This window comes from Salvelinus namaycush, chromosome 27 (assembly GCF_016432855.1).
Source record: "Salvelinus namaycush isolate Seneca chromosome 27, SaNama_1.0, whole genome shotgun sequence".
NCBI classification, from domain to species: domain Eukaryota; kingdom Metazoa; phylum Chordata; class Actinopteri; order Salmoniformes; family Salmonidae; genus Salvelinus; species Salvelinus namaycush.
The window spans coordinates 7,060,309-7,083,940 of NC_052333.1; the positions used below are offsets into that span (position 1 = coordinate 7,060,309).

General features: G+C 43.7%; 1 protein-coding gene across 1 annotated transcript in view; it reads left to right on the top strand.

Moving 5' to 3' along the window:
- Positions 1 to 23,632, top strand: part of LOC120022010 (CUB and sushi domain-containing protein 3-like) — an 803,421-nt gene that overhangs the window by 588,578 nt on the left and 191,211 nt on the right. Inside the window, exons 32-36 of the mRNA XM_038965812.1 lie at positions 11,358 to 11,471; positions 12,936 to 13,031; positions 16,033 to 16,236; positions 19,359 to 19,483; positions 19,965 to 20,061. Of these exons, the coding sequence (XP_038821740.1) occupies positions 11,358 to 11,471; positions 12,936 to 13,031; positions 16,033 to 16,236; positions 19,359 to 19,483; positions 19,965 to 20,061 (636 nt within the window). The remainder of the gene's footprint in view (positions 1 to 11,357; positions 11,472 to 12,935; positions 13,032 to 16,032; positions 16,237 to 19,358; positions 19,484 to 19,964; positions 20,062 to 23,632) is intronic.

The window sequence follows — 23,632 nt, forward strand, 5'->3', positions numbered from 1 at the left end:
AGCCAAGGTGTTTATATTGCAGTAATATGTATTCCGTGCTTGATGCTTGGATTGCTAATGTTTGACACAAAGGGTATTTTGTGTCTTAATTGCATTTACTTTGCACTATAGAGGTTGAAAGGGTTTTAGAAGGAAAGCCTTGAAGACTGTTGCACACTTTATTTCAATTTTGTACCTGGGAAAGCTGGGAAAGCTATTGCATTTGAATAGAATTCATTCAGCCAAAGACGTCAACCTTCTGTCCAACCTTGAATCATATGTTTCCGCTTTACATCTTTCAGATGGTAATTGTATGCTGTATGTTTCCGCTTTACATCTTTCAGATGGTAATTGTATGCTGTATGTTTCCGCTTTACATCTTTCAGATGGTAATTGTATGCTGTATACAATGGTTTTGTTCCTGTCCTTACCCCTTCTGTTGGCGTCAAAGGTGACTACAGGCTCCATTCATCTCAAAAGAAAGTATTTCTCCCTTTCTCTTTCCCTTTCTCTTTCCCTCTCTTTTTCTTTCCCTCTCTTTCTATGTTTCTCTCTCTCTCCCTCTCGATTTTTCTCTCTCCCCATGTCCCTGAAAGAACTGGATGAAACAGAAAACAGTCAAAGACACCATCAGGTGGAGAGAACCAAGCTGAAAAAAGATAGCAGCAGAGAGAGAAATGTTAACACTGGGGAAAAGGAAAGGGAATGTGAACTAATCATTGGTTTAATTTCCATATAACCTCGTAAGCGTCTGTCAGAGTGTGTTAAGTGAGCGAGACGCGTTTGGGAAAGGGCAATCTCATGCTGCGGAGGTTTGTGTCGAACAACTACCTGAAATAGTGCTGAGCCAGGTGTTAAGGGTTGTGTCCCAAATGATACCCTACTCCCTATGAAGTACAGTACTTTTGACCACCCGATGGGCCCTGGTCAAAAGTACTACACTGCACTACATAGGGAATAGGGTGTCTTTTGGGACGTAGCCTTGTTCTGCTTATGGGCTGAAGTACTTAGCTCGGGAGGTGCTAACTGTGTGTGTGTGTGTGTGTGTGTGTGTGTGTGTGTGTGTGTGTGTGTGTGTGTGTGTGTGTGTGTGTGTGTGTGTGTGTGTGTGTGTGTGTGTGTGTGTGTGTGTGTGTGTGTGTGTGTGTGTGTGTGTGTGTGTGTGTGTGTGTGTGTGTTGAGAGTTTATGACTGGAAGACAGTGTTTGCCCTAGCTGCCTGTGAAACAAACTGCTTTGCTCTCTGCTTGAGTATCATCGTTAGGCAGTTGGCTTTGTAACCAAATATGTAGGCTAGGTATAAACATGACGTTGAGATGGTATACAGTAGCTCTAATTCAAAATGTGTCTTTAACTTAGCCCTTACAAATGTAAATGTATTGCTTGAACTTAAATATGTCCCTGAAAGACTAGTGCCCTTACCCTGAAAGGCTAGTGCCCTTACCCTGAAAGGCTAGTGTCCTTACCCTGAAAGACTAGTGTCCTTACCCTGAAAGGCTAGTGTCCTTACCCTGAAAGACTAGTGTCCTTACCCTGAAAGACTAGTGCCCTTACCCTGAAAGGCTAGTGTCCTTACTCTGAAAGGCTAGTGTCCTTACCCTGAAAGACTAGTGACCTTACCCTGAAAGACTACTGTCCTTACCCTGAAAGACTAGTGTCCTTACCCTGAAAGGCTAGTGTCCTTACCCTGAAAGGCTAGTGTGCTTACCCTGAAAGGCTAGTGTCCTTACCCTGAAAGGCTAGTGTCCTTACCCTGAAAGACTAGTGACCTTACCCTGAAAGGCTAGTGTCCTTACCCTGAAAGACTAGTGACCTTACCCTGAAAGGCTAGTGCCCTTACCCTGAAAGGCTAGTGCCCTTACCCTGAAAGGCTAGTGTCCTTACCCTGAAAGACTAGTGACCTTACCCTGAAAGACTAGTGACCTTACCCTGAAAGGCTAGTGCCCTTACCCTGAAAGGCTAGTGCCCTTACCCTGAAAGGCTAGTGCCCTTACCCTGAAAGGCTAGTGGCCTTACCCTGAAAGACTAGTGACCTTACCCTGAAAGACTAGTGTCCTTACCCTGAAAGACTAGTGTCCTTACCCTGAAAGACTAGTGCCCTTACCCTGAAAGGCTAGTGTCCTTACCCTGAAAGACTAGTGTCCTTACCCTGAAAGACTAGTGCCCTTACCCTGAAAGGCTAGTGTCCTTACTCTGAAAGGCTAGTGTCCTTACCCTGAAAGACTAGTGACCTTACCCTGAAAGACTACTGTCCTTACCCTGAAAGACTAGTGTCCTTACCCTGAAAGGCTAGTGTCCTTACCCTGAAAGGCTTAGTGTGCTTACCCTGAAAGGCTAGTGTCCTTACCCTGAAAGGCTAGTGTCCTTACCCTGAAAGACTAGTGACCTTACCCTGAAAGGCTAGTGTCCTTACCCTGAAAGACTAGTGACCTTACCCTGAAAGGCTAGTGCCCTTACCCTGAAAGGCTAGTGCCCTTACCCTGAAAGGCTAGTGTCCTTACCCTGAAAGACTAGTGACCTTACCCTGAAAGACTAGTGACCTTACCCTGAAAGGCTAGTGCCCTTACCCTGAAAGGCTAGTGCCCTTACCCTGAAAGGCTAGTGCCCTTACCCTGAAAGGCTAGTGGCCTTACCCTGAAAGACTAGTGACCTTACCCTGAAAGACTAGTGTCCTTACCCTGAAAGACTAGTGTCCTTACCCTGAAAGACTAGTGCCCTTACCCTGAAAGACAAGTGTCCTTACCCTGAAAGGCTAGTGTCCTTACCCTGAAAGACTAGTGTCCTAACCCTGAAAGACTAGTGTCCTTACCCTGAAAGACTAGTGCCCTTACCTAGTTTAAACACTGAAACATATTCAGATGAGGAATGGGTCACAAAAGCTCCCAAAAGCTTCTGACAAAGGCCAATATTCCAATAGATAGGCTTAAATATTCGAGTGCTTTTTCTATTATGAGGAAGGGGTCTGAAATCTGAACAATATCAAAAACCATAGTGTGATCTGTTGCCAGGCATACAGGGACTCTGTCCTCCTCTGGCTCCATGGTGTACAGGGACTCAGTTCTCCTCTGGCTCCATGGTGTACAGGGACTCAGTTCTCCTCTGGCTCCATGACGTACAGGGACTCAGTCCTCCTCTGGCTCCATGGTGTACAAAGACTCAGTCCTCCTCTGGCTCCATGACGTACAGGGACTCAGTCCTCCTCTGGCTCCATGGTGTACAAGGACTCAGTCCTCCTCTGGCTCCACGGCGTACAGGGACTCAGTTCTCCTCTGGCTCCATGGTGTACAGGGACTCAGTCCTCCTCTGGCTCCACGGCGTACAGGGACTCAGTTCTCCTCTGGCTCCATGGCGTACAGGGACTCAGTCCTCCTCTGGCTCCACGGCGTACAGGGACTCAGTCCTCCTCTGGCTCCACGGCATACAGGAACTCAGTCCTTCTCTGGCTCCATGGCGTACAGGAACTCAGTCCTCCTCTGGCTCCATGGCGTACAGGGGCTCAGTCCTCCTCTGGCTCCATGGCGTACAGGAACTCAGTTCTTCTCTGGCTCCACGGCGTACAAGGACTCAGTCCTCCTCTGGCTCCATGGCGTACAGGAACTCAGTCCTCCTCTGGCTCCATGGCGTACAGGGACTCAGTCCTCCTCTGGCTCCATGGCGTACAGGAACTCAGTTCTTCTCTGGCTCCACGGCGTACAAGGACTCAGTCCTCCTCTGGCTCCACGGCGTACAGGGACTCAGTCCTCCTCTGGCTCCATGGTGTACAGGGACTCAGTCCTCCTCTGGCTCCACGGCGTACAGGGACTCAGTCCTCCTCTGGCTCCATGGCATAAAGGGACTCAGTTCTTCTCTGGCTCCATGGCGTACAAGCTCTCAGTCCTCCTCTGGCTCCACGGCGTACAGGGACTCAGTCCTCCTCTGGCTCCACGGCATAAAGGGACTCAGTTCTTCTCTGGCTCCACGGCGTACAGGCTCTCAGTCCTCCTCTGGCTCCACGGCGTACAGGGACTCAGTCCTCCTCTGGCTCCATGGCGTACAGGGACTCAGTCCTCCTCTGATTCCATGGTGTACAGGGACTCAGTCCTCAACTGGCTCCACGGCATAAAGGGACTCAGTTCTCCCCAGGCTCCATGGCGTACAGGGACTCGGTCCTCCTCTGGCTCCATGGTTGTGCTACTCTATTAGTTTAAAAAAAACTCTAGTTGCCATTGGCAGCAACATTTCTTCTAACATTGCAAGACATTAGAAGTCGTAATTATGAGAGAAATTTTCAGTAGAACGTCAGGTATTTTCTGAATATCGCATCTGGGGCAACACCAACATAAAAAAAACATGCGTCACTCCAACACGTGAAGCTGTGCCACTGTACAGTACAGTCTGGAGTTGATGAAGTCTGCCCCCCAGTAGACTCTACGTGGATAATGGTCTCTCTGCCAGCCAACTGCAATAGTGTCCTGCCAAAACCACTGAAATAGTTGAAGCATTAAAAACATTCCTTACTGCACAGGGCTCATGGTCTCTGTTCTCTCTGTTCTCTCTGCTCTCTGTTCTGTTCAACCATGCACATTCCCTGGTGAAGCTTTTCCCCAGAGTTTGGTTCAGTTGACTTACTCTGGCCCAGTATTGGAGTCGGAGGCTGGGGTTGCCAGTGGTATGATTTAGGGAGGGAGATCTGTGTGTGTGCAGTATCACAACTGTTGCAAATTCCGACATTTTAATGCATTGCTGTTAGACTTCTCCACACACTGTTAAAAATGTGACTCTCCCCAAACACAATTGTATTGGCACAGGATTGTAGATCGCAGCTCTTCTCTCACAAAACTATAGGCCTATATTTCTTATCAGGTAACACAGATGTGTTGCCTTGACAGTTAACATATCTCTCAGCCTGTGTTATTAAATGTGTTTCATCAGATGTGTTAATTGTGTTGGCTCTGTTTACACTGTAATGCAGAACAAACTGATGGAAAATGCGGGAAGGCCTTTCGGCTCCTCTTCATCTTGTTATGTTGTTTCTATTATCATATGCATATGGGCCAGGGGGAGGTCTAAAATCTAGGGACAGGGGAAGTTCTAGAATCTATAGACAGGGGAAGTTCTAGAATCTAGGGACAGGGGGAGTTCTAGAATCTAGGGCCAGGGGGAGTTCTAGAATCTAGGGACAGGAGGAGTTCTAGAATCTAGGGCCAGAGGGAGTTCTAGAGTCTAGGAACAGGAGGAGTTCTAGAATCTAGGAACAGGAGTAGTTCTAGAATCTAGGGCCAATGAGAGTTCTAGAATTTAGGGACAGGGGGAGTTTTAGAATCTAGGGCCAGTGGGAGTTCTAGAATCTAGGGCCAGAGGGAGTTCTAGAATCTAGGGCCAGGAGGAGTTCTAGAATCTATGGCCAAGGGGAGTTCTAGAATCTAGGGACAGGAGGAATTCTAGAATCTAGGGACAGGAGGAGTTCTAAAATCTAGGGACAGGAGCAGGTATAGAATCTAGTGACAGGGGCAGTTCTAGAATCTAGGAACAGGGGAAGTTCTAGAATCTAGGGACAGGGGGAGTTCTAGAATCTTGGGACAGGAGGAGTTCTAGAATCTAGGGCCAGGGGGAGTTCTAGAATCTAGGGACAGGAGGAGTTCTAGAATCTAGGGCCAGGGGGAGTTCTAGAATCTAGGGCCAGGGGGAGTTCTAGAATCTAGGGACAGGAGTCGTTCTAGAATCTAGGGCCAATGGGAGTTGTATAATTTAGGGACAGGGGGAATTCTAGACTCTTGGGACAGGAGGAGTTCTAGAATCTAGGGACACAGAGTTCTAGAATCTACAGTAGGGGAAACATTCACAATAATGACTTATGATTCACTCTGGTTGCATCCCAAATTCAACAGTAGCAACGATGGGGAGATGTCTTAACAACACTATCAACAGGGCAGGTCCTATTGGCCCTAGTTTTGTCACACCTGGACTGCTCTTCAGTAGTGTGGTCAGGTGCCAGAAAGAGGGACTTAGGAAAATTGCAGTTGGCTCAAAATTGCAGTTGGCTTTTCAGGGCAGCACGGCTGGCCCTGAAAAGTACACGGAGAGCTAACATTAATGACATGCATGTCAATCTCTCATGGCTTAAATTGGAAGTGGAAGAGAGATTGTTCCTGGGGGGGACTGTGGGTGGGGTCTCGAATGGTTTGAGGGACAGCTATTGGGGAACTGTGGGGGGGATCTCGGAGGGTTCGGGTTCACGTTTTTTTGGCCTGGTGGTAGATCGGTCAACCTGCCCTTGAGCAGGGCATTGACCCTGGATGCTTCTGTGTGTCGCTTTGAATGGGAATCTGTTGGATGACTGGTATGATGTAGTTGTTGAGCGGCTTCACTGCAAGTATATTGTGTGTTTCGAATATGCAAAAAATATATATATATATTTAAAATATATATATATATAAATGTTAAATTAAAAAGAAGAGAGATTGACTTCATCACTATTTGTTTTTGTAAGAAAGCTGAATGTACCGAACTGTCTATTTAAACTACTAGCACACAGCTCGGACACCCATGCATACGCCACCAGAGGTCTCTTCACAAAGTCCAGAACAGACTATGGGAGGCGCACAGTACTACATAGAGCCATGACTACATGGAACTCTATTCCACATCAGGTAACCGATGCAAGCAGTAAAAAAAACTGGTAAAAATACACCTTACGGAAGAGCGGGAAACTGAAGACACACAAGTGCTAGCACACGTTCTACACACACGTACATTGTTATATTGTTTTATACATTTTGTATTGTAGATATGTAGTGGTGTAATAATGTTATATGATGTCCTGCTTTATCTTTTGTTTTATTTGTAATGTAAATTATTTAATATGTTTGGACCCCAGGAAGAGTAGCTGATGCCTTGGCAGGAACTAATGGGGATCCCTAATAAACCCCAGGAAGAGTAGCTGCTGCCTTGGCAGGAACTAATGGGGATCCCTAATAAACCCCAGGAAGAGTAGCTGCTGCCTTGGCAGGAACTAATGGGGATCCTTAACAAACCCCAGGATGAGTAGCTGATGCCTTGGCAGGAACTAATAGAAGTACAAAATACCACCATATCCCCTTTGTAGTGTGGTACTTTTGACCATAGGGCTCTGGTCAAAAATAGTGCACTATATAGCAAATCGGGTGGTATTTGGGACATGGCCTCTGTGCAGCTGGCTCTTCAGCAGTCCAGGAATAAAATCCATCCATAATGGCCTTGTTTGTACATGTTAGGAGTCAGGATCAGCTCCCCCTGTCCATGTAATGACTAAAAGACTCCCGAGTGGCACAGTGGTCTAAGGCACTGCCTCAGTGCAAGAGGCGTCACTGAAGTCCCTGGTTTGAATCCAGGCTGCATCACATCCGGCCGTGATTTGGAGTCCCATAGGGCGGCGCACAATTGGCCCAGCGTCATCCGGATTTGGCCGGGGTAGGCCGTCATTGTAAATAAGAGTTTGTTCTTTTAAATAAAGGTAAAATAAATACAATTTAATTTAAAAATAAATAAATACATGTATCATGTGTGCCAGAGTAGGATCAGCTCCCCCCTGTCCATGTAGTGACATTCATTGTGATCTAAAAGACTACACTGGGTCCTGGGTGGCGCAGCAGTCAAAAGCACTGCACTGCAGTGCTGAGGCGCTGCTAAAGCCTGAGGTTCAATCCCAGGCTGTGTCACAACCGGCTGTGACTGGGAGCCCCATAGGACAGCACACAGTGTGGAAAGAAGTAGATGGCCAGGCGGGTCATGTTTCGGAGGACGCATGACTCGACCTTCGCCTCTCCCGAGCCCATTGAGGAGATTCAAAGACGAGCCACGGGACCTAATTCAGGGAGAAAATGGAGTAAAAAATAATAAGCTTGTGACCATGCCACCCTGAACACATTTGTTAAGGGTCGGGCCTGGTTAGTATTGGGACGGGAGACCGCCTGGGAATATCAGGTGCCGTAATCAAAAACAATTATTTAAAATGTTTTAAAATAAAAGGCTAAAATGATCCTTAATCAGCTCTCCTAGTTTGAGACGGATGATACATAGGGCTCCTGAATGGGATTCACATGGCGACGGTTAGTGTAAAGATACAATTTCATTAAGGCAAGGAATCAAAGGGAATCAGGAAAGATGAATGTATGACCTCCACAAAGTATATTTTAGGTCATTTTTGGTCACAGGTCCAGAAATGGCTGAAGAATTGCAACATTTGCCTAGAACTAACGCTGCAGATAGCAATACTGGGTGATTTCAAAAGCCATAGTTAATCAATCAATAATATAATTATTATTTTAGCAAAAATGTTTATTTTTAATTTACAATCTGTAGAAGCTATGAGAATAGAAAGGTTCAGTACTTTTGTGAAGCATCAGAACACAGTTGAAAAATATATGGCAAATAGAATGGATGGTGTTAAGAAATAGATGGGAGGGGTTGAATGGAGCTGAAGGGTGGGACTAATAACAAGATAACCAATGTAAAACATACGGGATCTGTAAAATGTATATAGGTTCAGAAACGTTGTGAAATAGCACAGTTACAAATAGAAATCAAACTGGATGGACATCAGAAATAGAGGAAGGACTAAAAACAAACAAAATACAACTATTGTAAAATAGATTGTGTCTGTAAAATGTGTATAAGATGTGTGGACTGAGGGTGGAAGCCTGGGTGCTGTTGTCTATTGGTTTACTCCAATTGGGGGAAGGGTGGTAGGGTGTGCGGGGAATAATAAAGGTATATATTTTTTTTTTTATGTATATCTATATAGGTATGTGTATGTATATATGTGTATGCATATGTGTATGTATGTGTATGTATATGGATATATTTACCCCAAAAATATATGGGGGATTGGAAATGATGCAGACACTTACATTGATGGAGGCAACAATCTATCTGCAATATTAAACTGATCCAGCCCTAAAAAAATATTATTCTTTTTTTAAAGTTTATTTACTATCAGGATAACTATAGGGTGTAATGAGACACCCTATGTGAGAAGCTTTGGGCGTAATCACAACATAGCAGTCCTATAAGCTTACTGGTACGTAGAGATGCATTTTGCCCTGAGCCCTAGTAGATTAATTCACCTCTTTAACTAACTTCTAGTAGATTAATTCACCTCTTTAACTAACTTCTAGTAGATTAATTCGCCTCTTTAACTAACTTCTAGTAGATTAATTAGCCTCTTTAACTAACTTCTAGTAGATTAATTAGCCTCTTTTAATTAACTTCTAGTTGATTCATTATCCTCTTTAACTAACTTCTAGTAGATTAATTAGCCTCTAACTAACTTCTAGTAGATTAATTAGCCTCTTTTAATTAACTTCTAGTTGATTCATTATCCTCTTTAACTAACTTCTAGTAGATTAATTATCCTCTTTAACTAACTTCTAGTAGATTAATTAGCCTCTTTAACTAATTTCTAGTAGATTAATTAGCCTCTTTTAATTAACTTCTAGTTGATTCATTGTCCTCTTTAACTAACTTCTAGTAGATTAATTAGCCTCTTTAACTAACTTCTAGTAGATTAATTAGCCTCTTTAACTAACTTCTAGTAGATTAATTATCCTCTTTAACTAACTTCTAGTAGATTAATTAGCCTCTTTAACTAACTTCTAGTAGATTAATTAGCCTCTTTTAATTAACTTCTAGTTGATTCATTATCCTCTTTAACTAACTTCTAGTAGATTAATTAGCCTCTTTAACTAACTTCTAGTAGATTAATTATCCTCTTTAACTAACTTCTAGTAGATTCATTATCCTCTTTAAAACTAACTTCTAGTAGATTAATTCACCTCTTTAACTAACTTCCTAATCCACAGTTAGTAGGGCAAGATGGTGCAAGTGAGTTCATTAAGTGTTCCTCCCTAGTCTCATATATTATCTAAGGTGATAATTCGTAGGATTTAGATCTCATCATTTCAAGATCACTTAAAATTCAAAAGTTAGTTTAAAGTGGGCCTAGGGTTACAAAATTGTGGTAACTTTCTCCAAACTCTCAGGTTTTCCAGAAGTCCCAGTTGGAAGATTCCTAGAATGAGCAGAAATAAGCAGAAAAAATCATCTAAATTTCATTTCTAGAAAACCTGGGAATTCTGGGTAAGGCCTACATCATTGGGCCGTCCGTGTTGGAAACTGAACTTAATTTGGGTCAGGGAGAATGTAATGTTAGAGAAATCAGCAACTACCTTTGCCTTAGTGAAGTTACTAATGTTTACTGTATGCTTCCCAGTCGAAACAGTTCGTCCATATATTATGATAACATTTTGTGACCTTTTTGTTCGTTTTGGTCTTCGGCAGTGCACACAATTTTCATTGAGACAGGTCGAAGTTCGGTAGCCAATGTCTACGCCCCTTTGTCTGTGATTGGTCAACAGTACTACTCCTAGTAGGAGTGGGAACATGAAGTGTTTTTAAGCTAATTTTTTCACTTGAGAAATACTTCACCAAACATCTTAGTTAGATGTAAAATTGAGCAACAAAGACCTCTGTAAAAACGTCAAAATTATTGACATATTTCTTGATTTGTCTTTGATTAATTCAGGCTATTTTGAGGAAGTGTGTCTGGTCTTTAGGGAGTATGCGAGCACGGACGGTCACTTGCGAAGCATAACCTAGGTATACGGACACCTTTACAACTTACTGTTTCTCCTGAGAAGAAGTAGTCTTAACAGAAAAATTGTCATTTCATAACAATTTAGGGCGAGTACAGTAGAGTTTTGTAATGCTAATGAGTAGGATGGGTAATCAGTTTTTTCTGCCTTCACAATGACTCTCTCAAAGCGGTTAGGGAGGCTAAATTAGGATACTTCTTTATTACTGTACACAGTGGAGAGGGAGCCCCCAGGGTGCACCAGTTTACTGTGGCTTCGCTCCAAACACAAAGAGAATGGTCCCCGAGAGGTTTTCAATTAAAATATTTAAATAAACATACAGTCCTGTTACCTCTGGAAGTCCTTGCTTCAGCTTTAAGGTCACTGCTGTTGTAATGAAGAATAATTATGTACTTTTATGATGTTATTGGCACAATAAATAAAATATAAAGCATCTCAATATGCTCGTCGCTAAAGAGAGCAGGAGCAGTTGACAAAACAGTAATTGTATAACGACCCGTTTTATCTATTTTGCCGCGCTTTAGTACCTACTATGCGCTGAGACTTACTGGCTTCGGGGGGCCAAAATAGATGTCACAATTAAGCTCTCATGCATTTTCTAAATGGCCACCGTATATAACATTACGCCTGTGAAATTATGAATGATGTTAACACAATGGTGTTAGCTTGTTTGTTAATATTTTTGTTTAGTTTCACACGTCAACCTCTCTCTCTCTCTCTCCCTCTTTCTTTCTCTCTCTCTTTCTCTCTTTCTCTCTTTCTCCTTCAGTGTTGTTTGGGCAGTTTGTGTTGTTCCAGACGTCACTCAATGACGTGGTGGACATTTATGATGGGCCTACGCAGCAGTCTCCACTCCTGTCTTCTCTCTCTGGCTCCCACTCAGGTAATACAAAAAGCAACGCAACACAATGACAGACACGTCAGCAACAGCAGCACAGAACTGGAGGTTTTTGTTGTTGAGTTGTTCCCTTTTGTCACCTTTTTGCCGCTTGCTCTTTGAGGGCTTTGTGGCCACATCTGTAGGGCTATGCATTAATCACACATTCAACCCTATTGTTTGGTATCATTTTAGTCTCCAGCACCACTCTGTGTCAGAATCCGAGTACACCACATTCACGTTCCATGAAAATCTCAAATGAATTGTGAGAACTCTGAGCTACACACATAAGAGAACAAAGCCCAAGATGGATCCCTATGATAGTTACACATACTTCCCCTGCCTACGTTTCCCCCACATTTACTCTACCTATAGTTATTATATTTATCAAAAGCATCTGTTCCCTTGGGTCCATACCCTCACTTATGCTGAGCTATTGAGCCTTGCAGGCATGCGTGCGTGCGTGCGTGCGTGCGTGCGTGCGTGCGTGCGTGCGTGCGTGCGTGCGTGCGTGCGTGCGTCGGATGGATGGATGGATGGATGGATGGATGGATGGATGGATGGATGGATGGATGGATGGATGGATGGATGGATGGATGGATGGATGGATGGATGGATGGATGGATGGATGGATGGATGGATGGATGGAAAATGACATGGTTGCAATGTGTACCATGTAATCAGACACACTTGAAAATATGTTCTTGACAAAGAGGTAAGTGCTGATGCAGGGCCATACATTTCCCCCTCTTCCCATCTTGGGGATGAGACCACAAAAGTGTCAGAGAGACTGAGAAGAAGAAGAAGACAACGACGAAGACGAAGATAAAGACAAAGACGAAGAAAATAGAAGAGAAGAGGTGGGATGAGAGTGCCTCTGGCTTGACTGGAGTTGGCAGTCAATAAGACGCCTCCTATCAAAGCAAATGAATGTCCTTCTTCAAATATAACATTGAACCAGCAGCTGATCAGTTCTGCACTGAAAGGCTTCAGAGTTCAACAAAGCCAGATTGGAGATCAAAGTGATTGATTAATCCAATGGACTCTGATACATTGATCTGTGACTGGGTCGGATCATCCGTTGTTGGACAGCCAACCTACAGATGTGCCGTCTTCATTTGATCACTCTTTTGTCGCAGAGAATTTTCCTGCATTGCAGGACATGTAAATTATAGTGTATTCAAGGTTTAAAAAGGCTTCTATAGTTTGTATTTTCCACTTTTTCCACTTGATTTATCCTAACTGAAAGTGTATCAACCCATACATAAATGTCCATTAAAAATAATCCACATAATAATGACCACTTCTTGTTTCTGCAGGATTATTTTCCTGCTGTGAGAAACTGGTCAAATGAAGATTTCACATATGTACAAATTAATCAGAAGAATAACCTCCATTTCGTCCCGTGAAATGTTTGTGTTCGGTGGACTTGTAAATTGTGTTTGATTGCCAATGTCTTTCTTTCTTCAGGGGAGTCTCTACCCTTGAGCACTGGTAACCAGATAACCATCAAGTTCACCACGGTAGGCCCGGAGACGGCCAAGGGCTTTCACTTTGTCTATCAAGGTTGGTCTTCCATAGATCTTTCATAGGTTATAGATTATTCCTGAGTACGGTGTCTATATTAGGACATCCTTGTGACTCTTAAGCTGTCCTAATAGGAACACAGTGCATATGAAAGCAAGCCCTTTTTGTGTACCAGAGTTGGTTATTTTAGATCTGTGATGACATTATTCAAATGTTGCAGCAATTCGCTTTCATCCAACCCCAGTCAAGCCAGAGGCATGGATTGAGTTTAGTTGCGTCTGTAATGATACTCTCCTCTATGTATTCAAAAGGACAGTATACAGTGCATTCAGAAAGTATTCAGACCCCTTGACTGTTTCCACATTTTGTTACGTTACAGCCTTGTTCTAATATTGATGAAATCAATGTTTTTCCCTCATCAATCTACACACAATGACATTTTGGCAAATGTATTTCAAATTTTAAAAAAACGCAAATATCACATTTACATAAGTATTAGGGCCCATTACTCAGTACTTTATTGAAGCACTTGGAGTCTTCTTGGGTATGATGCTACAAGCTCGGCACACCTGTATTTGGGGAGTTTCTCCCATTCTTCTCTGCAGATCCTCTCAAGCTCTGTCAGGTTGGATGGGGAGCGTCACTACACAGCTATTTTCAGGTCTCTCCAGAGATGTTTGATCGGGTTCAAGTTTAGGCTCTGGCTGGACCACTCAACGACATTCAGAGACTTGTGCAAAAGCCACTCCTGCGTTGTCTTGGCTGTGTGCTTAGGGTCATTGTCCTGTTGGAAGGTGAACCTTCGCCCCAGTCTGAGGTCCTGAGCGCTCTGGAGCAGGTTTTCATCTTTCCCTCTTGACTAGTGTCCCAGTACCTGCTGCTGAAAAACATCCCCACAGCATGATGCTGCCACCACCATGCTTCACCGTAGGGATGGTGCCAGGTTTCCTCCAGACGCAACGCTTGGCATTCAGGCCAAAGAGTTCAATCTTGGTTTCATCAGACCAGAGAATCTTCTTTCTCATCATCTGAGAGTCTTTTATGTGGCTTTTGGCAAACTCCAAGCGGGCTGTTGTGTGCCTTTTACTGATTAGTGGCTTCTGTCTGGCCACTCTACCATAAAGGCCTGATTGGTGGAGTGCTGCAGAGATGGTTGTCCTTCTGGAAGAGTCTTCCATCTCCACAGAGGAACTCTGGAGCTCTGTCAGAGTGACCATCAGGTTCTTGGTCACTTCCTTGACCAAGGCTCTTCTCCCCCGATTGGTCAGTTTGGCCGGGCGGCCAGCTCTAGTTAGAGTCTTGGAGGTTCCAAACTTCTTCCATTGTTGAATGATGGAGGCCACTGTGTTCTTGGGGATCTTCAATGCTGCAGAAATGTTTTGGTACCCTTCCCCAGATCTGTGCCTCGACACAATCCTGTCTCAGAGCTCTACGGACAATTCCTTCAACCTCATGGCTTGGTTTTTGCTCTGACATGCACTGTCAACTGTGAGACCTTATAGAGACAGGTGTGCCTTTCCAAATCATGTCCAATCATTTGAATTTACCACAGGTGGACTCCAATCAAGTTGTAGAAATATCTCAAGGATGATCAATGGAAACATGAGCTCAAACACCTGAGCTTCATTTCGAGTCTCATAGCAAAGGGTTTGAATACTTATGTAAATATGCCATTTCTATTTTTTGTTTTTAACACATTTTCAAAAATGTCTAAAAACCTGTTTTTGCTCTGTCATTATGGGGTATTGTGTGTAGATTGATGAGAAAAAACATGAATTTAATACATTTTAGAATAAAGCTGTAACGTAATTAAAAGTGTAAAAAGTCAAGGGGTCTGAATACCTTCCGAACGCACTGTATATACTTAATGATCCTTTGAATACACTAGCTCCACTTGAAATAAAAACATCTGAAATATGCGACTCTGACAGGCATTGAGTTAGATTGAGCTTCATTAAGATTTCCTTACAGAATGCCCTCAAGAGTAGCGCGTGTCTATGAGAGGAGATTATTTTTAGACGTCTGACATTTTAGACTCACGCTTCCATAGAGTACCTACATTCATCAGGAGTGTGCCGAAAACCGGAGGGGTGCATTTTTTACTTTTCTGTCAGCTAGCATCTGTTGATGACGTTGCCGGGCCCCAAAACCTGTCTGTTCAGCCCTATCAAAGGCACAGGGATGCTCTGCTCAGCAAGATGCTTCTCACATTCCCCCCCCCCAACAATTGCTTAGAATGATCAAGCTTCTTATAGCTTTAACAAATTCTACACATGCCACATTTCCCCCTCCCCTTGAAAATCTCATGAGGGTATGTCTGCGTCCGAACTAGCACCCCATTCCCTTCATAAGTGCACTGCTGATCAAAAGTATTACAATATATAGGGAATAAGGTCCCATTTGGGACGTAACTTAACACTCAGCAGCAGCATCCTCCAGTGTAGAAGACTCATTCATGCCCCCCCCTCTGATGCATGCTTAGCCTAACTCCTGGATGGATTCCCACAACACCCTCCAGACGCTGCCTGCCTGCTACCCTGATGTAATTCTCTATTACACATGCAAAGCTTTCTAAAATGCGAGCCTAGTCTCGTATCATTTAAAATAGCTTGTTCATGCAAGCAAGGCTTGCTAACTTAAATCCCACTCACTAACTCAGTGCTGTTGTTCTGGTCAAAATGTAATCCCAATTTCAATATGTCAGACTTTTACACAAAGGCCAGATTCAGTCAGATGGTTCTTGTTTATGTGAAAACCCTAAACCTGCGTTCAGTATTCAAGTGTGGGAGCACTCATGGGAAGTTGATCAAGGTAACAGACACACACTCTCCTCCCCTCTTACAGCGCCTTAATGCACCATTGGTGGTGGTCTGTGTTATGGCATTTAAGACGTGGGTTTTGCATTATCAAATGTCACTCTAGCTAGCTATAGCTGAAAGTCTGTCACCAGAGAGTGGGTTTGTGTTATTTCATGTTTTTGTCCCCACTTCGTCTTCTTCTTCCTCCATTGCTTTGCTGACACCTCCTATCCTCTCCACAGCTGTCCCAAGGACCAGTGCCACCCAGTGCAGCTCGGTCCCTGAGCCCCGCTTCGGCAAACGGATCGGGAACGACTTCGCCATGGGCGCCACAGTCCTGTTCGAGTGTAACCCCGGATACATCCTGCACGGTTCCACCGCCATCCACTGTGAGACCGTCCCTGACACCTTGGCCCAATGGAATGACTCGCTACCCACATGTATTGGTCAGTATGATTGACTCCCGAGCCAATTGTCGACTACCGTGATTGGTGACCGCATGTCAGAAACACGCCTGAGTCTTCTACCTTTCTCTCAGCCAATCACCACGGGCCGACCTCTTAAGTGAGGCAAAGTCATTAACGTGGGAGCGTGAGTGTGCACATGAAAGCAGACTGGGATTTTGGCTGTGAGGGTCCCTCAGGAGGCCTTCCTTTACACTCTTAACTGAAACAAGCAGAATGTTTCCTCCTGGCTGTGCATCCAGCCAGGTCTAAAGAGCATGGTGAGGAGAGAGGCTAGAGAGAGAGGAAGAGAGGAGAGAGGCTAGAGAGAGCGTTGTGAGGAGAGAGGGTAGAGAGAGCGTTGTGAGGAGAGAGGGTAGAGAGAGAGAGGAAGAGAGGAGAGAGTGTCTCTGATGAGAGTGCAGAGTTAAAGCGAGAGATGACTCTCTCACTCTCTTTCCCGACGAGTGCTCTGCCCAGTTTCTGGTTACAATTATTACTAATTGTCAGCAGAGCTGCAGTCTATTCATTATGTCTAAACAGCTCAGAAAATAGCCTCTAAATTGTAATGATCTTCCAATGGCTGCCTTTTCTCTCTTAAAGTGATGTTTGCCTTTTTGTCTGCGGATCACACACCAATATTCAAGCTTCTGGTTTTCAGCCAGAGTGACTTTCATATCAAGCTACATTTAATAACGCAGGGATTTTTCCCCAGTCCATGGTGGGATGGGCATGCCTGTCTGATGGGAGGCTAGTAAAGTACATCTAATCTGTGCTTGCTCCCTGCTCCTAACTGGCAGAGACAGAATGGCATGGTGTTATTTTCTGTCAAACCCATCCAAAGCCCTGCTCCAAAGCAAAGGAGGGAGACACAGAGTTTGTAAACAGGATTTGACCAGCGCTGTAGCCTGCTATTACCCCTTGATATGAAGGGCCACTATCTAGCTGTCTTTGAATGAAGGGCCCCTAGCAAGCTGTCTTTGAATGAAGGGCCAGTATCTAGTCTTTGAATGAAGGGCCAGTATCTAGCTATGTGGAGGTGAAGGGCCACTTATCAATGCATAAGGGAGTGTGGAGTTGGCAAGGCCATATTTCTGAATGACTTGCTTTCTCTATGCTGCCTCTTTGGCCCGCTGTAGAACACGTCTTCTTGGGTTTTTTCTTTTTCTGTTTTCCATTTGTGTTTTCCAGTGGGACGGATACGGGCCATAGGATTTTCTCCGTGATTACCTGAGCACTATCGCTGCATTTTATATATCATCTGTAAAATATGGATGAGTTAGAATTGCTCTGAAGTGAGTTTGTTGAATAATTTAATCTTCTGACACAGATATATTGCTCTCTCCCCCCTCTCTCAACATCTCTCTCTCTCTCCCCTCTCTCAATGTCTCGCTCTCTCTTCCTTTCTCCATCTCTCCCTCCCCCTCGCTCTCTCCCCTCTCTCTCAATGTCTCGCTCTTTCTTCCTTTCTCCATCTCTCCCTCCCCCTCGCTCTCTCCCCTCTCTCTCAATGTCTCGCTCTCTCTTTCTTTCTCCATCTCTCCATCTCTCCCTCCCCCTCGCTCTCTCTCCTTCACTCTCAGATCTGTCAGACATTTCTGCTGCCATATTAGACAGCCATCAGTGTGTCCCAGTCTTCTCTTAGTTATTTAAACAAGGTGATTGGTGCTGACCTCTAGTATATACTGTTATCCTTCACAGATAGCATCATCATCGGATCTGAACATCAGATCAGGGGAGAAAAAACACTGTTCTGGCAGCATTAGATACCAGCTTGTGCTATTGACAGCTCTCTACTTTCCCACCTCTCTCCCTCCTCTCGCGGTTTTGAAGACAATACTTGGCAGGCCTTCAGCAAACAGGGGGAAATTGCTTAACCTAGCCTCTCTCTCTTGGGAGAAACGGTTATAATGTCACGTCTTTCACCGCAGAGGCAGACGTTTATATGCCTCATTGTCCCTTTTTAAATAAAGTTTAATTGAATCATAGGCACATGGTGGGATGATGTGTGTATGAGGCTGATAAGAATGAACAGGTATGCCTCGAAGAAAATAGGCGTCGAAACTTGGACTGTTCCGATTGGTCAACGTGAGGTATTACATTATTTTACCACTGCTTACTCGTTCTATAATCACTGTCTGTCATGGCAAAGAATGTCGTTATCCAAGATTCGATTAACCGTTACTTGTCCAACATGCTTTTAGTCTGTGTAAGTCAAAGGATCTTCTATTTGCTGAGGCATCACTGAAGCTTCACTATTAAGTCAGACATCTATAGTGATATCTCTGTCTGTAGACGGATTGGTTGTTTAGCTACAAAACCAATGGGGCTAAACAAACGGGTTTGGCTTAGATTATTGACAACATGTAAACTATATTTCGTCTCCAATGTGTATTGAAAACAAATACATTTGCACTTGTTGTCTCTCAAATACATTGTTACAGTTGTCGGTTAGCTAGCTAGCAAATTTTTTGACATGTTAGCATAGACGTGACCAGTCAAAACACCTCAAAACAAGACATGGTATCAAGAACAAATATGAAGCTAGCTGAAACGAGCCACCTACAATTCCCCACATGGCAGCTTCCTGTCACTGGTGCTTGTCACTGGTGCTGTCACTGGTGCTGTCACTGGTGCTTGTCACTGGTGCTGTCACTGGTGCTGTCACTGGTGCTTGTCACTGGTGCTTGTCACTGGTGCTGTCACTGGTGCTGTCACTGGTGCTGTCACTGGTGCTTGTCACTGGTGCTTGTCACTGGTGCTTGTCACTGGTGCTTGTCACTGGTGCTAGCTATCTGGCCATCCAGACTCACCAAAACACACGACCTTCTGCCCCGTTGAAGCATCGTTTTCTTGACGTTGTCATCTAACCCGTCGATAGTGAGGAAACCAGGGCCCGTATTCAGAAAGTGTCTCAGTGCTGAATCTGAATAATAACAACATGACAACTGTATAAGTGCAGGCACCTGTACGTATTAGGACATATGTGTATGTCCTAATACGTACAGGTATCTGCACTTATACAGTTGTCATGTTGTTCTTATTCAATTTCAGCACTGCTAATCTGAGACACTACGTGGCTGTGTTAACGTATGTCCCCTCTGTGTTTGACTTTGTCCCCTTAGTGCCGTGTGGAGGGACCCTGACGGCACGCAGGGGGACCATCCTGTCCCCGGGTTACCCCGAGCCCTATGACAACAATCAGAACTGTGTCTGGAAGGTTTCGGTGCCCGAGGGCGCTGGTATCCAGGTAAGAGAGCCTGTTCTGTTCTTGAAGAACCATGGAAGAATATAGATTTTTGCGATTTCAGAGTATCGCCATGCAGTACCAGAAGTTAAACTTGAATAAAGGGAATACTTAATAGCTTAATAATTATTTAAAGGGTAGATGTTTACTGTAAGTGGGCACTGTGTTTTGGACCTGAAGTCTCGTCTTTCTCTTCCCATTGAATATTATCTACAGTACTACAGTGTTCATTTACTAAGTTGGAGTATTTCAAAGGTTTTTAAGTGGTGACGAATTTCTGTATGGCAGTTATCTTTCTCTGTCTCACACAACTGAGCCGAACTGAACTGAGCAGTGCCGTGCTGTACTGCGCTGGCCTGCTGAAAACAATGCTGGAAAGGACCATGCAAGCCAGTATAGTACTGTGTGAATCAGGCATTAGTGAGTACAGTTTGGGTCGGTTCAGTAGTGTGAAAAGGGTCTGAGTCCTAACTCCTTGCCTCAGATCCAGGTGGTGAGCTTTGCTTCGGAACACAACTGGGACTCTCTGGACTTCTATGACGGAGGTGACAACCACGCTCCGAGACTGGGCAGCTACTCAGGTAATCATTAGCTCCTGGATCAATAATCAACCACTTGTGGCACCTTCACTTATTTGTGATAATATCTGTTATGTCATCCTAATTTGGTCATCAACTATGTTTCATGGAAACATGTTGCAGCTAGCTATAATCTCATAACACGGAAATCCCTTTCCGAGATCATTATAATCATTTACTGTTAGAAAAGAAGCACCAGTAAACATGTATTCCCCCATGATGCAGTGCCTGTTACTAACACATTTCAGTTCATTATTATAGCTCCTGACATGGGCCAATCAGTGTCGTTTTGTAAATGCCGGGTCTCTATGGCAAGACACATCATTTACCCAAGTTTTGTCAAAATCAGGCCAGTGCTGTCTGAGATGTCACGTGTGACGAATGTACTAACGGAGGGAGACAGATCCACAGTCCACTCCACGATTTCATAAGTTATTTTCCCTCACAACGAACACCTTCCTGTGTCCACGACCTCGATCATATAATTCTAGCAGTCGGAACACATGTGGTTCAATGTGTCTCCCCTGGCTGTGTGCTACAGATCAATTCCTGCCATGCCTTTCAAGGGAGCTCTTCCCCGCTGATTTCTGTAGCCACTTTGTAGTAAACAATACCCTGGCTGATGAGCATCTACAGGGCCCCAGCATAGGCCGCACTCTGGCCTCGTTTGCATGTCTGTCACTGAGGCCCAGCGGGTCAACGCAGGCTCCATGGGGGATAGAGATGGGGAGGTGGGTGTACGGGGGATGTAGGGGTGGACAGTAATTAGGAAGTTCCAGTGGGTATCTGAGCCCCCTGCTAAGGCTTGAATGACAGGGCCACACCACACTGTGGAGTTCTCAGCTGGTTCATATAGATATAGATGCTGACTTGTTCCAACACATACAAAGGTTGGAACAATAGGGTGTTAGAAAGGGAATGAGCTCGATATCAGGAGGACACTTAGGAGAATGGAGGCGGGAGCAGAGACACAGTATCTGTCATGATTACAGCTGTCCAAGTGCTGTAACTACCTGAGGAGAAGTCTGTTTATACCTTCATGTAAGAGTTGCTACTGTTTATATAGTGCACCCAAATATTCTTTCCTTATTCTGTAAGCTGTCAAATCATAATCAAATCACATTTTATTGGTCGCATACACATATTTAGCAGATGTTATTGCGGGTGTAGTGATATGCTTGTGTTCCTAGCTCCAACAGTGCACTAGTATCAAACACAGCAATGCACAAAAATCTCAAAGTAAAAGAATGGAATTTAGAAATATAGAAATATAAACTCAACATGTAAAGTAAAGTATTGGTCCCATGTTTCATGAATTGAAATAAATGATAGAAGATATTTTCCATACACAAGTATAGCTTATTTGTCTCAATTTTGTGCACAAATTTGTTTACATCCCTGTTAGTGTGCAGCTTTGCCAAGCTAATCCATCCACCTGACAGGTGTGGCATATCAAGTAGCTGATTAAAAAACATGATCATTACACAGGTGCAATAAAAGCCACTCTAAAATGTGCAGTTTTGTCACACAACGCCACACATGTCTCAAGTTTTAAAGAAGTTTGCAATTGGCATGCTGACTGCAGGAATGTCCACCAGAGCTGTTGCCAGAGAATTAAATGTTTGAACGTTGTTTTAAAGAAATTGGCAGTAGATCCATTAGCGTCACAACCACAGACCACGTGTATGGCGTCGTGTGAGCAAGCGGTTTACTGATGTCAACGTTGGGAACAGAGTGCCCCATGGTGGCGGTGAGGTTATGGTATGGGCAGGCATAAGCTACGGACAACGAACACAATTGCATTTTATCAATGACAAGATGTGACAAGATCCTAAGGCCCATTGTGACGGCCATTTTTTAAAGGTATCTGTGACCAACTGATGCATATCTGTATTTCAGGTCAAGTGAAATCCATAGATTAGGGCCTCATGACTTTGATTTCCTCATGTGAACTGTAACTCAGTAAAATCAATGACATTATTGCATGTTGTGTTTATATTTTTGTTCAATATATATATATATATATATATATATGTGATGAGATGTATTGACAATATGGACAGTATATGGATAGAATATGTAGTATATCTGAATAATAGTATATGTACAGCAATAGTTAAATAGGATAGGCCTTGACTAGAATACAGTATATACATATTAAGTGGGTAAAACAGTATTCAATGACTATGTACAGTGGCTTGCGAAAGTATTCACCCCCTTGACATTTTTCCTATTTTGTTGCCTTACAACCTGGAATAAAATAGATTTTTGGGGGGTTTGTATCATTTGATTTACACAACATGCCTACCACTTTGAAGATGTAAAAAAAAAAAATTGTAAAACAAACAAGAAAACTTGAGCATGCATAACTATTCACCCCCCCAAAGTCAATACTTTGTAGAGCCACCTTTTATAGCAATTACAGCTGCAAGTCTCTTGGGGTATGTCTCTATAAGCTTGACACAACTAGCCACTGGGATTTTTGCCCATTCTTCAAGGCAAAACTGCTCCAGCTCCTTCAAGTTGGATGGGTTCCACTGGTGTACAGAAAACTTCAAGTCATACCACAGATTCTCAATTGGATTGAGGTCTGGGCTTTGACTAGGCCATTCCAAGACATTTAAATGTTTCCCTTTAAACCACTTGATTGTTGTTTTAGCAGTATGCTTAGGGTCATTGTCCTGCTGGAAGATGAACCTCCGTCCCAGTCTCAAATCTCTGGAAGACTGAAACAGCTTTCCCTCAAAAATGGCCCTGTATTTAGCGCCATCCATCATTCCTTCAATTCTGACCAGTTTCCCAGTCCCACAACATGATGCTGCCACCACCATGCTTCACTGTGGGGATGGTGTTCTCGGGGTGATGAGAGGTGTTGGGTTTGCGCCAGACATAGCGTTTTCCTTGATGGCCAAAAAGCTACATTTTTGTTTCATCTGACCAGAGTACCTTCTTCCATATGTTTGGGGAGTCTCCCACATGCCTTTTGGCGAACACCAAACGGGTTTGCTTATGCTTTTCTTTAAGCAATGGCCTTTTTCTGGCCACTCTTCCGTAAAGCCCAGATCTGTGAAGTGTACGGCTTAAAGTGGTCCTATGGACAGATACTCCAATCTGTCCTCTCTTGGCAGGTTTGTTGTGGTGCCATATTCTTTAAATGTTTCAATAATGGATTTAATGGTGCTCTGTGGGATGTTCAAAGTTTCTGATATTTTTTTAGAATCTGTACTTCTCCACAAATGTGTCCCTGACCTGTTTGGAAAGCTCCTTGGTCTTCATGGTGCCGCTTGCTTAGTGGTGTTGCAGACTCTGGGGCTTTTCAGAACAGGTGTATATATACTGAGATCATGTGACAGATCATGTGACACTTAGATTGCACACAGGTGCACTTTATTTAACTAATTATGTGACTTCTGAAGGTAATTGGTTGCACCAGATCTTATTTAGATGCTTCATAGTAAAGGGGTTGAATACATATGCACGCACCCCACTTTTCTGTTATTTATTTTTTAGAATTTTTTAAACAAGTCATTTTTTTTCATTTCACTTCACCAATTTGGACTATTTTGTGTATGTC